The following is a 10,025-nucleotide window of genomic DNA, read 5'->3' as shown; positions in this document are numbered from 1 at the left end:
AAATATAAATTAAAAAAATAACTTAATATTTTAGTTAGAGTTATCAAAAATATAATAAAAAATTAAAAATATAAGTGCGCTTAAAATAGCTCATAAATTTGGAAACAAATCTAAAATCTAAATTGGTCAAGAATTTGTATGGGCGCCAAATGTTGCCGCAAATAATAACACATTCATTTCAAAACTCAGTGTGGCAAAATTCATTTAATGGGCATCTTTCGTGAGCCAGTTAAGTACTTCATAAATAATATCAATCAGGCAGGGGCATTCTTGCCCCTCTCAGCCATTAACACTAACATACTAATGGTGGATATTTTGATTTTCCTTCATAGTACATATATATACAAAATAATTCTATGGCGAGGCACCTTATTATAGAACGATAGTGAATTAGGTATCATAAAATACAAAATATAAAACTATATTGTTTATGTATTTACATAAAACATCTTCAACTTGATTCATGCATTCAAAACAAATGAATTACCATTTCACAATCATTTTCTTTTGAATATTAATCTTTAAAAAACTTAAAAATAAAATAATTCCTTTCTTACGTATATATTTACATTTGCATTTTCTTTAATTCAGTTAATTCAGGAAAACAAATAGAATGCAGATTTCAAATATAATGATTCATTTTCAAGTTTTTCTAATTTAGAAAAAAATCTTAAATTTCATAATGATTATTTTTCCAGGAACTAATAATACAGATTTAAAAAAAAGTGGTTTAAAAGTTCTTAATTCAGAAACTACGTGTCGCATCTAATTAGGATTGAACTGGAAGAAGTCCACGTTGAGATCGAGAATGGCCTCCGCATTGGGCGTCTCCTTCATGGTCAGGGCCTCCACGGCATTGTCGCTGGCATGATCGTAGCCATGATTTACGGTCGTTGGAGCAGCTGCCACCGGCGGCTGCATGAGATCGCTGACATTCCTTAGCAGGCTCTCCTCCGACGGCGGATGCAGTTGCCCGCCCGCGGACAGATTGAGACGCTGGGCAGCCTCGTCCGTGAGCGGATCGTCCAGCGACATGCTCAGCTCGGCGTAGACCACCAGATTGCGGGCTCCTCCGCCGGCGCCATCCATCTCGGGCATGGGAGCCTGCGGCGATTCCATCGCAGACATGTCCAGCGCGTACTGACCCTCGGGAATGCCCAGAACGCGTGCAATCCGGGCATTTACGAAATGCAATCCCGAGGTATTCCGGATGAGCCGCTGGCTGCGCAGCTGCAGCTGCTCCACAAAGTCGTTGAGTTCGTTGAGGAAGAGATCGGAGCGCTGCTCCTCGCTGAGATGCGAGTGCCGCTGCAGTTGGGCCGTCAGGAGGCCAAATAGCGAGGGCGTGGCGGAAGGAGGCGGCGGTGCTGTAGCACCAGGACGTGGCATGTGCTCCGGGAACTTGACAAAGTGACGCTGCAGTCGGCGGCCCAGGAAGATCTTTCCACAGCCGGGGCAAACGGCATTCTTGGGCACGGCCCGAGGTGCAGGGTTCGTTGTGCAGGGTTCACTCTTGGTCTCCGGCTCCGGCTTGGGTGCCCGGTAGTCCTTGTCCCGCAAATCGGCCACCAGCATCTCCAGCATCTGAGCGGAAGTGGGCTCCGCGGCGGGTGCATTGACTACGGGAGCGGGCCGCGGCATGGAGCTGCGCACCTGGCGACCGGAGCGCGTGCGGTGCGTGTCGGGAGCGGGCTCTTCCTCCGCCGGCGGCTGCTTCTTGGCCGCCGGAGCAGCGGACACCATGGCGCTGACCCTTTTCAGGGGTCTGCCCACTTTGGGCGGCGGATTTTGGGCATTTCTCGCCACCGGCGGACGAATGCCCATGCCACCGGGATCCGGGCAGCGATAAATGGTCATCTGCTGGGTCCTGGCATCCGTGCGAATCACCTGATTGCGCTTTCTGTAAAGGATTACAGGGTTATTGAGGATTAATAGGCGAACTAAGTGAGTACTACCCACCGATCGATGACTATGTGATCCTCCTTGGACAGCTTGTGCAGGCTGCAGGCCAAGCGGCAGAGAGTGTCCTGCTCTCGCTGCACATCCTCCCCAGAATCGGTCACTTCATCGGGGGGCGCGCAGTTCTCGGCCGGATTCTTGGCAGCCTGCCGTCGTTCCTCCACAATGCCGGACTTTTCCGGCAGCGCCTGCAGGTCGGCCAGGACCAGGGGATCCTCCAGGAGGTGCTTCATTGGCCAATCACGTTGCTGGTCACCAAATAAATGCAGTAAACAAATTAAATCCAGCCCTCTCGCAGGGATTCTCAGTATTTATATACTAGTTTATATACCGAAATTAATACCAAAGGCCTGGATAGGCGTTAGGGAGTTTTAGGCAATTTTTCGTCTTTTAGTATTTTTATACTAATTTCCGGGTAATTTGATTTGGACTCCTGATCCTCTGGAGAAATGTACGGCAACAGGGGAGTCATCAACGTGCCGTGGCACCAGCACCGGCACGGCGCCCGCTTCGATCGCCCCTTTCCCTCGATGAGCCGGCCGGAATGCATCGGCGTCTGCAGCATCGACGCTCGCCGGGATTATGTGGACGACGCCAGCGGGGCCAGCTACCTGGTTGGGCCACCCTGGCCCCCGCTGCCCATCGATTTGAATGCGGGTATAGAGGACGTGATCCGTAAGTCCACGGACTTCGCCACCAAGGACCTGGAATTCGTTCTCCTTTACATCCGGCACCACAAGGAGCAGCTGCTCCGGCGGCGCCACTCCGATCCCCACGCCTTCACCCTGGACACCGACTTTGTGACGCTGCGCGGCATCCTGCGCCAGATCATGTGCATGCAGTACGAGTGGAACCGCGAGTTCCGCATCAAGGCCACCCGGCTGAACGGCACCATTTACATGGCCAAGGAGGAGACGCCGGAGCAGCGGCTGGAGAGCGAGAGCATGACCCGGGGCCAGCTGGACATGTGCTCGTGGGGCTTCAAGTTCGAGCAGTATGTGACCAGCAAGGAGGCGCAGGGCAAACCGGTTACGGATGTGCCCGTCAACGAGGCGGAGGAGTTTATGGCCATGTTCCGGGGACAGCTGGCCGGTTTGAGGCTGCTCTTCGGCGCCGAAATGGACTGTGTGGTCAGCAAGGAACCAGTGTGAGTTTATCTCTCGGATGGAGTCTTTTGATTGCTTGAAAATCCCCTTCATTTTAGTGACTTCAAGGATCCCAAGGTGCTGGACTCGCTGAAATTCGTGGAGCTGAAGACCTCGGCCCACAACATGAACCACAAGCAGCTGCGCAGCTTCGACAACTACAAGTCGGCCAACTGGTGGAGCCAGTCGTTCCTGGTGGGCATCCAGACGATCTACGCGGGACTGCGCGACTCCCGGGGGCTGGTGCAGGAGATCAAGGAGTACGACGTCCGCAGTTTGGCCCGCAACAAGCCGTGGAGTCCATCGGCCATGGCCTGGTTCCTTGAGCAGTTCCTGCGCAAGCTCAAGGAGCTGCTGGTGGCCCTCGACGATCCCTTGGCCGTCGTCCAGGTGACTTTCCGGGACCGAATGGCCAACTACGAGGTGCTGCGCGGCCCGGAACACCAGATCCTGCCGGACTGGTATCGCGAAATGCTCAAGACGGAATAAATAATTAAGGCTCTTAACTTAAGTCACTCCAGTCAACCATTAAACTAAAACAATTCCTTAATAATAAACTAGTATAGAATCTTAGGAAAAGATTTACTAATTTAAAAGACTAATTCATCATTCTAGAACTAAGATCTTGCTTAAAAACAATGCATAAATATTGCATTTACCATATAAAAGATGTACTGGTATCGCGAAATGCTCAAGGCGGGATAAATAATTAAGGCTCTTAACTTAAATCAGTCAAGTCTACCATAAAACCAATAAATTTGGGAAGTATTTTCCACAATTCCTTAATAAGAAACTAAAATAGAATATAACGATAAGATTTACTAATAAATATAAGTTTGTCTGCTTAGTAAAAGACTAATTAATCTTTCTAGAACTAAGAACTTGCTTAAAAACAATGTATAAATATTGCCTTTCGATTTTAATGATTATCGCACGATATAAAAGATGTACAACCTGACTTAAAGCTAACATTGAATGCATTAATCACTTGAGGTCGTCGGTCTCCAGCAGGGGAACGGCACTGGGCTCCAGTTTGCCGACGGTCGGACCATAGCGACGCCTGTCCGGCGGACCGCCAGCGGTGAAGCCGCCGCCCATTCCGAATACATGACCTCCGCTGCCGCCCAGGGACTCCCGCTTCTCGATCACACAGTCGAAGAAGCGGGACAGCTTCACGGCATCGGTGGTGCCGGCGGCCAGACTGCGGTTGTCCCGGCAATTCAGCCAGATCTCCTCGGCGCCACACTTGTCGGCTGAAGGAAATAAGCCAAATATAAAGCGGATATATTGGTTTAAATGGATAGATAGACGCACCAATGCCGCCCGCCTTCTTCACCGCCGTCTTCGGCTGGCGCTTCTCGTCGATGAGGTCCAGCTTGGTGCCCATCACCAGGATGGGCGTCTGCGTGGCGCCCAGGAACTCCTCCATGTCGAAACGGATGTGTCCATCGGTGCCAGAGGTATTTGAGGAGAAACTGCTCAGCGGGGTGGTCGGCGAGGGGGGCAGGGAGCTGCCGCGCGACTTGTACGTGTCCTTGCCCTCCTTGTTGACGATCTCGTACAGCCAGTCGAGCAGCTGCTCCTGCGACTTGCCGTTGGTCAGGTCGTGGACCAATATGATCCCATGGACGCCCGTGTAGAAGACGCTGCGGGTGTTCTTGTGGCTCAGCGAGCCGCCGACATCGAAGAGCTCCACGAAGTAGGGGCACTGGCGGGCGGTGCCCTCCTTGAACTCGTGGATCTTCACCTGGATGTTGCAGCCGACCGTCCAGCCAGGTCGGATCAGCGACTCGTTGTGGGCGATCAGGTGCGTCAGGCAGGTCTTGCCCACGCCTGCGGAGGGGGCGAAACGATTCTCGAGAGGATTAGTGACCGGTGGCCAGTGGTCGGAGGCGTCTGTGGCCAATATTTACCCGAATCTCCGACAACAACAATCCGCACCCGGTTGTTCATGGCCATTCTGCAGTGTGACCATGGCAGGCGCATTCAAATAAGGGTCTGTAAAATATACCAAAATACATCAGAACTAATTGATAAAATATTACAAATATATGGAAAGTCTTTGAATTTGTTAGATCGTAAATATTTACTATTAATTTATTCTTATTATTAAATTATTTTATTATTATTTAACTATTTCTCATCGTTTCGTTTTTAGTATATCCCTCCCCGCTAAGCGGTATTGAGTACCAGACACGGTCACACTAGCCCCAAAGCTTAAAAAAAAACACTTGGCAAAATTGAGATAATAAACAAAATCAAAAATAGTTGAATTTCGAAAAAGATGGAATACGAAAGTGTGCTGATCGTTAAGCCGGAGGTGTTTATCTACAAAATACCGCCCCGTGCGAGCAATCGAGGCTATAGGTGAGTCGACAAATCGGAACGGAAAAAAAGGTGACTACTCTTTTCGTTTTCGCCCCCTTTCTCAAAGGTCCAAAAACTGAAAGTTTTTCGTGCATTTCAACGCCCCCACACTGCACATATATGTGCGTACATATAAGTACGTATGTATGTGCGTATATCATGGGTGTTTTTGGGGGTGTAAGAATGCATTAATTATGTTTTTTTTTAGCCAAGGTTAAAGGCACCCCGACTTCTTCCCGTTGTTGTTGTTGTTGTTGTTGTTGTTGTTCCTTTGCCTCTGAAGTTCAATTCCAATTGATTTTTTTTTCCGTGCAATTATTGTTGTTGAACATTTTCACTTACACGTATCCAAAAAAAAAAGAAAATATAAAAGCTCTGCTGGCGTGTGTGTAATTGTTGCTATTGCAGCTCTCTTTGTTTTCCTTTTGTTGCTGTTTATTTCACAGTTAACTGCGCTCAGGTGAGCAAATAACACAAATTAACCGAATACCTCGAATATTGGGGGTATTACGGGAATTATCCCTCAGAAACCCCATTAATCAGTCGACTGGTGCAACAATCTACAAGAACCACATTCTCTATAGTAATTTATGGCATATATATCATGTAATAAGTGACCATTTATCAAGAATCTATATTTTATACCGATTAATTCTTTAGTGGCCATACTTTTATATAGAAAATATGAAAGATTTGCCATCTTAGGATCGTAATATATGGAAAATTATCTGATTTTTATTGGTAAAAGAGGTTTATCTTATAATACTGTATCCGTTTCTTATAAATGAGATATGTATTCCCAGATATTTTGTATTTTATACAGATTAATTCTTTAGCGGCTATACTTTTATATAGAAAATATGTATAATTTATTATCTTAGGATCATAATATATGCGAAATGATCTCATTTCCAGTGGTAAAAGAGGTTTAACTATAATACTGAATGTAATTAGTATCTGTTTCTAATAAATGAGATATGAACTCCCAGATAATTTTACTTTAGCTAGGAACTTGATAAATAAAAAAATATTTCTTGCATAGAAACCAACAGATAAGCAAATGTCGTTCGCAACTAATACCATTTCCCCAGAATATGATAATGCTCTGCTTGGTTTCAAAACTATAATTTGAATATTAATTCTAATTTATGTTATTAATTTTCAATTCTCAGGGCGGCAGACTGGAACCTGAAGGAGCCCACCTGGACGGGCAGGATGCGACTGGTGGCCAAGGGCACCGCCGTCGTCCTCAAGCTGGAGGACAAGACCAGTGGCGCCCTGTTCGCCAACTGCCCCATCGACACATATCCCGGCGTGGCCATCGAGGCGGTTTCCGACAGCTCCCGGTACTTTGTCATCCGGGTGCAGGACGACAACGGGCGGTCGGCGTTCCTCGGCCTCGGATTCGGGGATCGGTCCGACTCCTTCGATCTGAATGTGGCGCTGCAGGATCACTTCAAGTGGGTGAAGAACCAGGAGCAGATCGAAAAGGAGAAGACGGAGCCCAAGCAGGAGCTGGATTTGGGATTCAAGGAGGGCGAGACCATCAAGATCAACATGAGGATAACGGTGGGTTCAGCTAACAGATCTCTAAAAATACAAAATATAAGATAAGATGTATCATATATCATATGCAATCTTTCGTTTTTAAAAGCCATCTGGCTGAAGATGTGCGCATTCCATTTTATTTTCTGTTGAATCAGCTTATCTCAACGGCTGCAATTGGATCATTGTTATGATAGGAATGTGATTCTGGTCTTTAAATATATATTTTTCAAACCTAAAAAAAATTTAAAAATAATATAATAGTAATTAGAAATCTATAAAATATTTGATGTTAGTAATTAAGGAAGTAAGCGAGGAAAAATGTGAAAATATCTTAAAAATGATAATTAGTTAAAAGTATCAACTATATTAAATATATTAAATTAATCTTTTTTATTCCAGAAAAAGGATGGCTCCGAGGGATCCTCGCGCACTGGCAAGAACAAGGGCTCCTCGGGCGTCCTGCCACCGCCGCCTGGGGGCCTCGGCAAGATCGCTCCACCACCGGCCGCCGCCGCAGCCACGACGGTGCGGCAAAGTCCCGGCGTCTCGCCCGCCCACAGACCCGCCGCTGGAGGATCCGAGTGGACCGACTATGCATCCGCCGGGTGAGTTCAGCCTACGCAATTAACGCCTCTTCTGTACCGCGAATTCTTCAGATCATTAGAACAAAGTTTTAAATACTCCTCTTTTCAGTGGAAACCAAGGACAACAGAACTCGGCCAATGCCAACTGGGTGCAGTTCTAAGTAAACATCCTCCTGTTCCTGCTGCTGCTGCGCTTCTACGCCCCCCCCAGAACCCTATGTTTTAAGACTCTTCAGATGTTTTTTTATATCCACAATTTGCCAGCATATTATTTTCGTTTTGAATACGACCAAAAGATTGAACAGAACATTCAGCAAAGGCGTCACGCGTTAAAGTTAAAGTTTTTTAATTAAATTGAAATTGTGTATTAGTTTCCCCGTCCATACTTGCCTCTCGCTCTAATTGGTAAAGAGAAAGAGATAGAATGAGAGAGGGAGAGTTCTCAGTGGGCGGGGATTTGTAGCGAACTATTTAGCCTGGTTGTTAATTGTATAAATGAAGATAACGATAATTTGTATGGGAATTATTCTAAAATGTAATTTGTTAAAGTCGAGATAATGCGAGTAAAGAAGCGAATTAAGTTTAAATCAAGTTATACACGAACACGAACACTGCAAAAACTAAACTAAAGTGAAATATTCAAGTCTTGAGTACTTACACACGAACATACACACGCACGTGAAAGGACATTCCGCAGATGAGAGATAGGACGCATTACATACCAATCTAATTTATTGTTAACTCTCCTCCAAATTCCCCCCTGATCAACTTGTTTCGCACCTACCTAATATGGAATACGAGAAATTACACAGATCTATCATCCTGTTCCCCTTTTCGCCTTCGATCGAATGACGTGAGATCGAAATTGATTCAACCAAGAATAGAGAACATAAATCGATATGCCATAGATCGAGATTTCTTTGCACGCCTCTTTTGCCAATTCAAATGTATCGAAGGATAAACCTAAATCTTGGTCATTTCGATTCCACAAAACTCGAGAGAATAGCAATTCGGGAACATGGAGCATATATTTTTTTTCTGTTTTAAAGTGGCACACACATGCATAGCAATTAAGTAAATCAAATGAATTATATATATAATATACAATATGAAGAAATATCCATATGTATTTAATAAACCACATAATTGTAGAGAAGGAAATCTTGCTAACTCTGAATTGTTGTTTGAGCCCCGAGAAATCGATTCCCCACCACCCCAAATCAATATCCCACAACTATGCTAGACGAAACCCTGTGTTCCGGTCTCTTGTTTCTGTTGCTGTTGAAAGATTATCTAATATCAAAAAAAAAACTGAAAAAAAAATAAGCGAGTTCTATTTGTTCCATAAATGTTTACAATAAGAGCTGCATCTGGCACACATTTACATCGCTTTACCCGCTATAAACCTATGTGAAACCCTGTTCTTTGGAGACAGCGGGTTTCGCAATATTTCATTGGGTTTTTACTATTTTTTCGGGGTTATTTTTACCTTTATTTAATGGACAAAATACTTTAAACTTTTGTTTTTGCATTAGGGAAACATCCTAAAACCCATTATAAATATATCTCGTTGCAAGCTTTTGAGATCTGAACTCTTCAGAATTTATACGAATACTTTCGGTTTTAACCATTCGATATCATCAATACCATTCTATCATATTTTGGACCCTCGTTTGTGAAACACGCTGTTTTCATTGATTTGCGTTTTCGGTGGAGTTTGAGAATCCCAGAGCTGCTAAACAGGACTTCTTTCGATGCGGCTCCCGTTTTACTTTCGTAGCTCACTTGAGATAACCTTCGAAACAAACATATTCGCCAGCTTTGAGCAGTCAACAAAATCAACAAACGAAACATAAATTACATGGAAATAAAATTATATATACATATATATATACACACAAGATATATACAAAATGTAATTAATATTAATGAAATACGAAATAAAAATAGCAATGAATTTCAATGTGAAATTGCAGAGGCTATTTATTTCATTGGAAAAATAGGATTGGACGTTGAAAAACTATAAAGGATTAGAAATTCTTACAGGGACCCAAAATAAATAAAAACCACATTTAATTTGATTTTTCTGTTTTTTCATACGTTTTTATTTAACTTACAATTTTGTTTTCGGGTTTCTTGTAGGTTGTTTTTTAATGATGTTCTTTTTTTTTAGCTTTTATGGATTTTTTTTAAATAATTCTTTAGGTTTTAGTACATATAATTACAACGCATTATTTTCATAGGACTTCGATTTCCGACTCTCCTCGACTGCCGCTTGACTTCGCGCCGATGCACAATTAATTTAGCCAGCTTCCTCTTTTCTTCTACACTTTGCTTTAGATTGTTCATTATTCCATATGCCAAACTACGTGGATCAATATTACATCATCGTGCGCTATTCATATACATAGCTATATATAAA

General features: G+C 44.3%; 4 protein-coding genes across 4 annotated transcripts; 2 read left to right on the top strand and 2 right to left on the bottom strand.

Moving 5' to 3' along the window:
* Positions 1 to 176: 176 nt before the first annotated feature.
* Positions 177 to 2,288, bottom strand: LOC108068015 (uncharacterized). The gene is made up of 2 exons (XM_017157356.3): positions 1,960 to 2,288; positions 177 to 1,900 (listed from the first exon to the last, which is right to left on the bottom strand). Exons 1-2 carry the CDS (start codon positions 2,190 to 2,192, stop codon positions 766 to 768), a joined length of 1,368 nt encoding a protein of 455 aa, XP_017012845.2. The 5' UTR covers positions 2,193 to 2,288; the 3' UTR covers positions 177 to 765.
* Positions 2,289 to 2,354: 66 nt separating this feature from the next.
* Positions 2,355 to 3,870, top strand: Rai1 (Rat1 Interacting Protein 1). The gene is made up of 2 exons (XM_017157508.3): positions 2,355 to 3,106; positions 3,164 to 3,870. The coding sequence occupies exons 1-2, from the start codon at positions 2,409 to 2,411 to the stop codon at positions 3,591 to 3,593; spliced, it is 1,128 nt and encodes a 375-aa protein (XP_017012997.2). The 5' UTR covers positions 2,355 to 2,408; the 3' UTR covers positions 3,594 to 3,870.
* Positions 3,871 to 4,004: 134 nt separating this feature from the next.
* Positions 4,005 to 5,120, bottom strand: LOC108068106 (rab-like protein 3). The gene is made up of 3 exons (XM_017157509.3): positions 5,018 to 5,120; positions 4,419 to 4,937; positions 4,005 to 4,357 (listed from the first exon to the last, which is right to left on the bottom strand). The coding sequence occupies exons 1-3, from the start codon at positions 5,088 to 5,090 to the stop codon at positions 4,089 to 4,091; spliced, it is 861 nt and encodes a 286-aa protein (XP_017012998.2). The 5' UTR covers positions 5,091 to 5,120; the 3' UTR covers positions 4,005 to 4,088.
* Positions 5,121 to 5,296: 176 nt separating this feature from the next.
* On the top strand, positions 5,297 to 8,764 carry LOC108068063 (NECAP-like protein CG9132). Its single transcript, XM_017157456.3, has 4 exons — positions 5,297 to 5,471; positions 6,644 to 7,040; positions 7,419 to 7,624; positions 7,713 to 8,764. The coding sequence occupies exons 1-4, from the start codon at positions 5,389 to 5,391 to the stop codon at positions 7,762 to 7,764; spliced, it is 738 nt and encodes a 245-aa protein (XP_017012945.1). The 5' UTR covers positions 5,297 to 5,388; the 3' UTR covers positions 7,765 to 8,764.
* The last annotated feature ends 1,261 nt before the right edge of the window (positions 8,765 to 10,025 follow it).

The sequence above is a fragment of the Drosophila takahashii genome, chromosome X (assembly GCF_030179915.1).
Source record: "Drosophila takahashii strain IR98-3 E-12201 chromosome X, DtakHiC1v2, whole genome shotgun sequence".
Lineage (NCBI taxonomy): Eukaryota > Metazoa > Arthropoda > Insecta > Diptera > Drosophilidae > Drosophila > Drosophila takahashii.
Note: the sequence above shows the minus strand (reverse complement) of the source record. Positions and strands in the feature narration are given on the sequence as shown.

Coding starts and splice junctions, on each gene's coding strand:
- Rai1 (XM_017157508.3), top strand. CDS start 2,409: ATGTACGGCAACAGGGGAGTCATCAACGTGCCGTGGCACCAGCACCGG. Junction 3,107..3,163: donor GTGGTCAGCAAGGAACCAGT/GTGAGTTTATCT, acceptor CCTTCATTTTAG/TGACTTCAAGGATCCCAAGG.
- LOC108068106 (XM_017157509.3), bottom strand. CDS start 5,090: ATGCGCCTGCCATGGTCACACTGCAGAATGGCCATGAACAACCGGGTG. Junction 4,938..5,017: donor TGTTGTTGTCGGAGATTCGG/GTAAATATTGGC, acceptor CCCCCTCCGCAG/GCGTGGGCAAGACCTGCCTG. Junction 4,358..4,418: donor GAAGAAGGCGGGCGGCATTG/GTGCGTCTATCT, acceptor TATTTCCTTCAG/CCGACAAGTGTGGCGCCGAG.
- LOC108068015 (XM_017157356.3), bottom strand. CDS start 2,192: ATGAAGCACCTCCTGGAGGATCCCCTGGTCCTGGCCGACCTGCAGGCG. Junction 1,901..1,959: donor GATCACATAGTCATCGATCG/GTGGGTAGTACT, acceptor AATCCTTTACAG/AAAGCGCAATCAGGTGATTC.
- LOC108068063 (XM_017157456.3), top strand. CDS start 5,389: ATGGAATACGAAAGTGTGCTGATCGTTAAGCCGGAGGTGTTTATCTAC. Junction 5,472..6,643: donor GCGAGCAATCGAGGCTATAG/GTGAGTCGACAA, acceptor TTCAATTCTCAG/GGCGGCAGACTGGAACCTGA. Junction 7,625..7,712: donor ACCGACTATGCATCCGCCGG/GTGAGTTCAGCC, acceptor TCCTCTTTTCAG/TGGAAACCAAGGACAACAGA.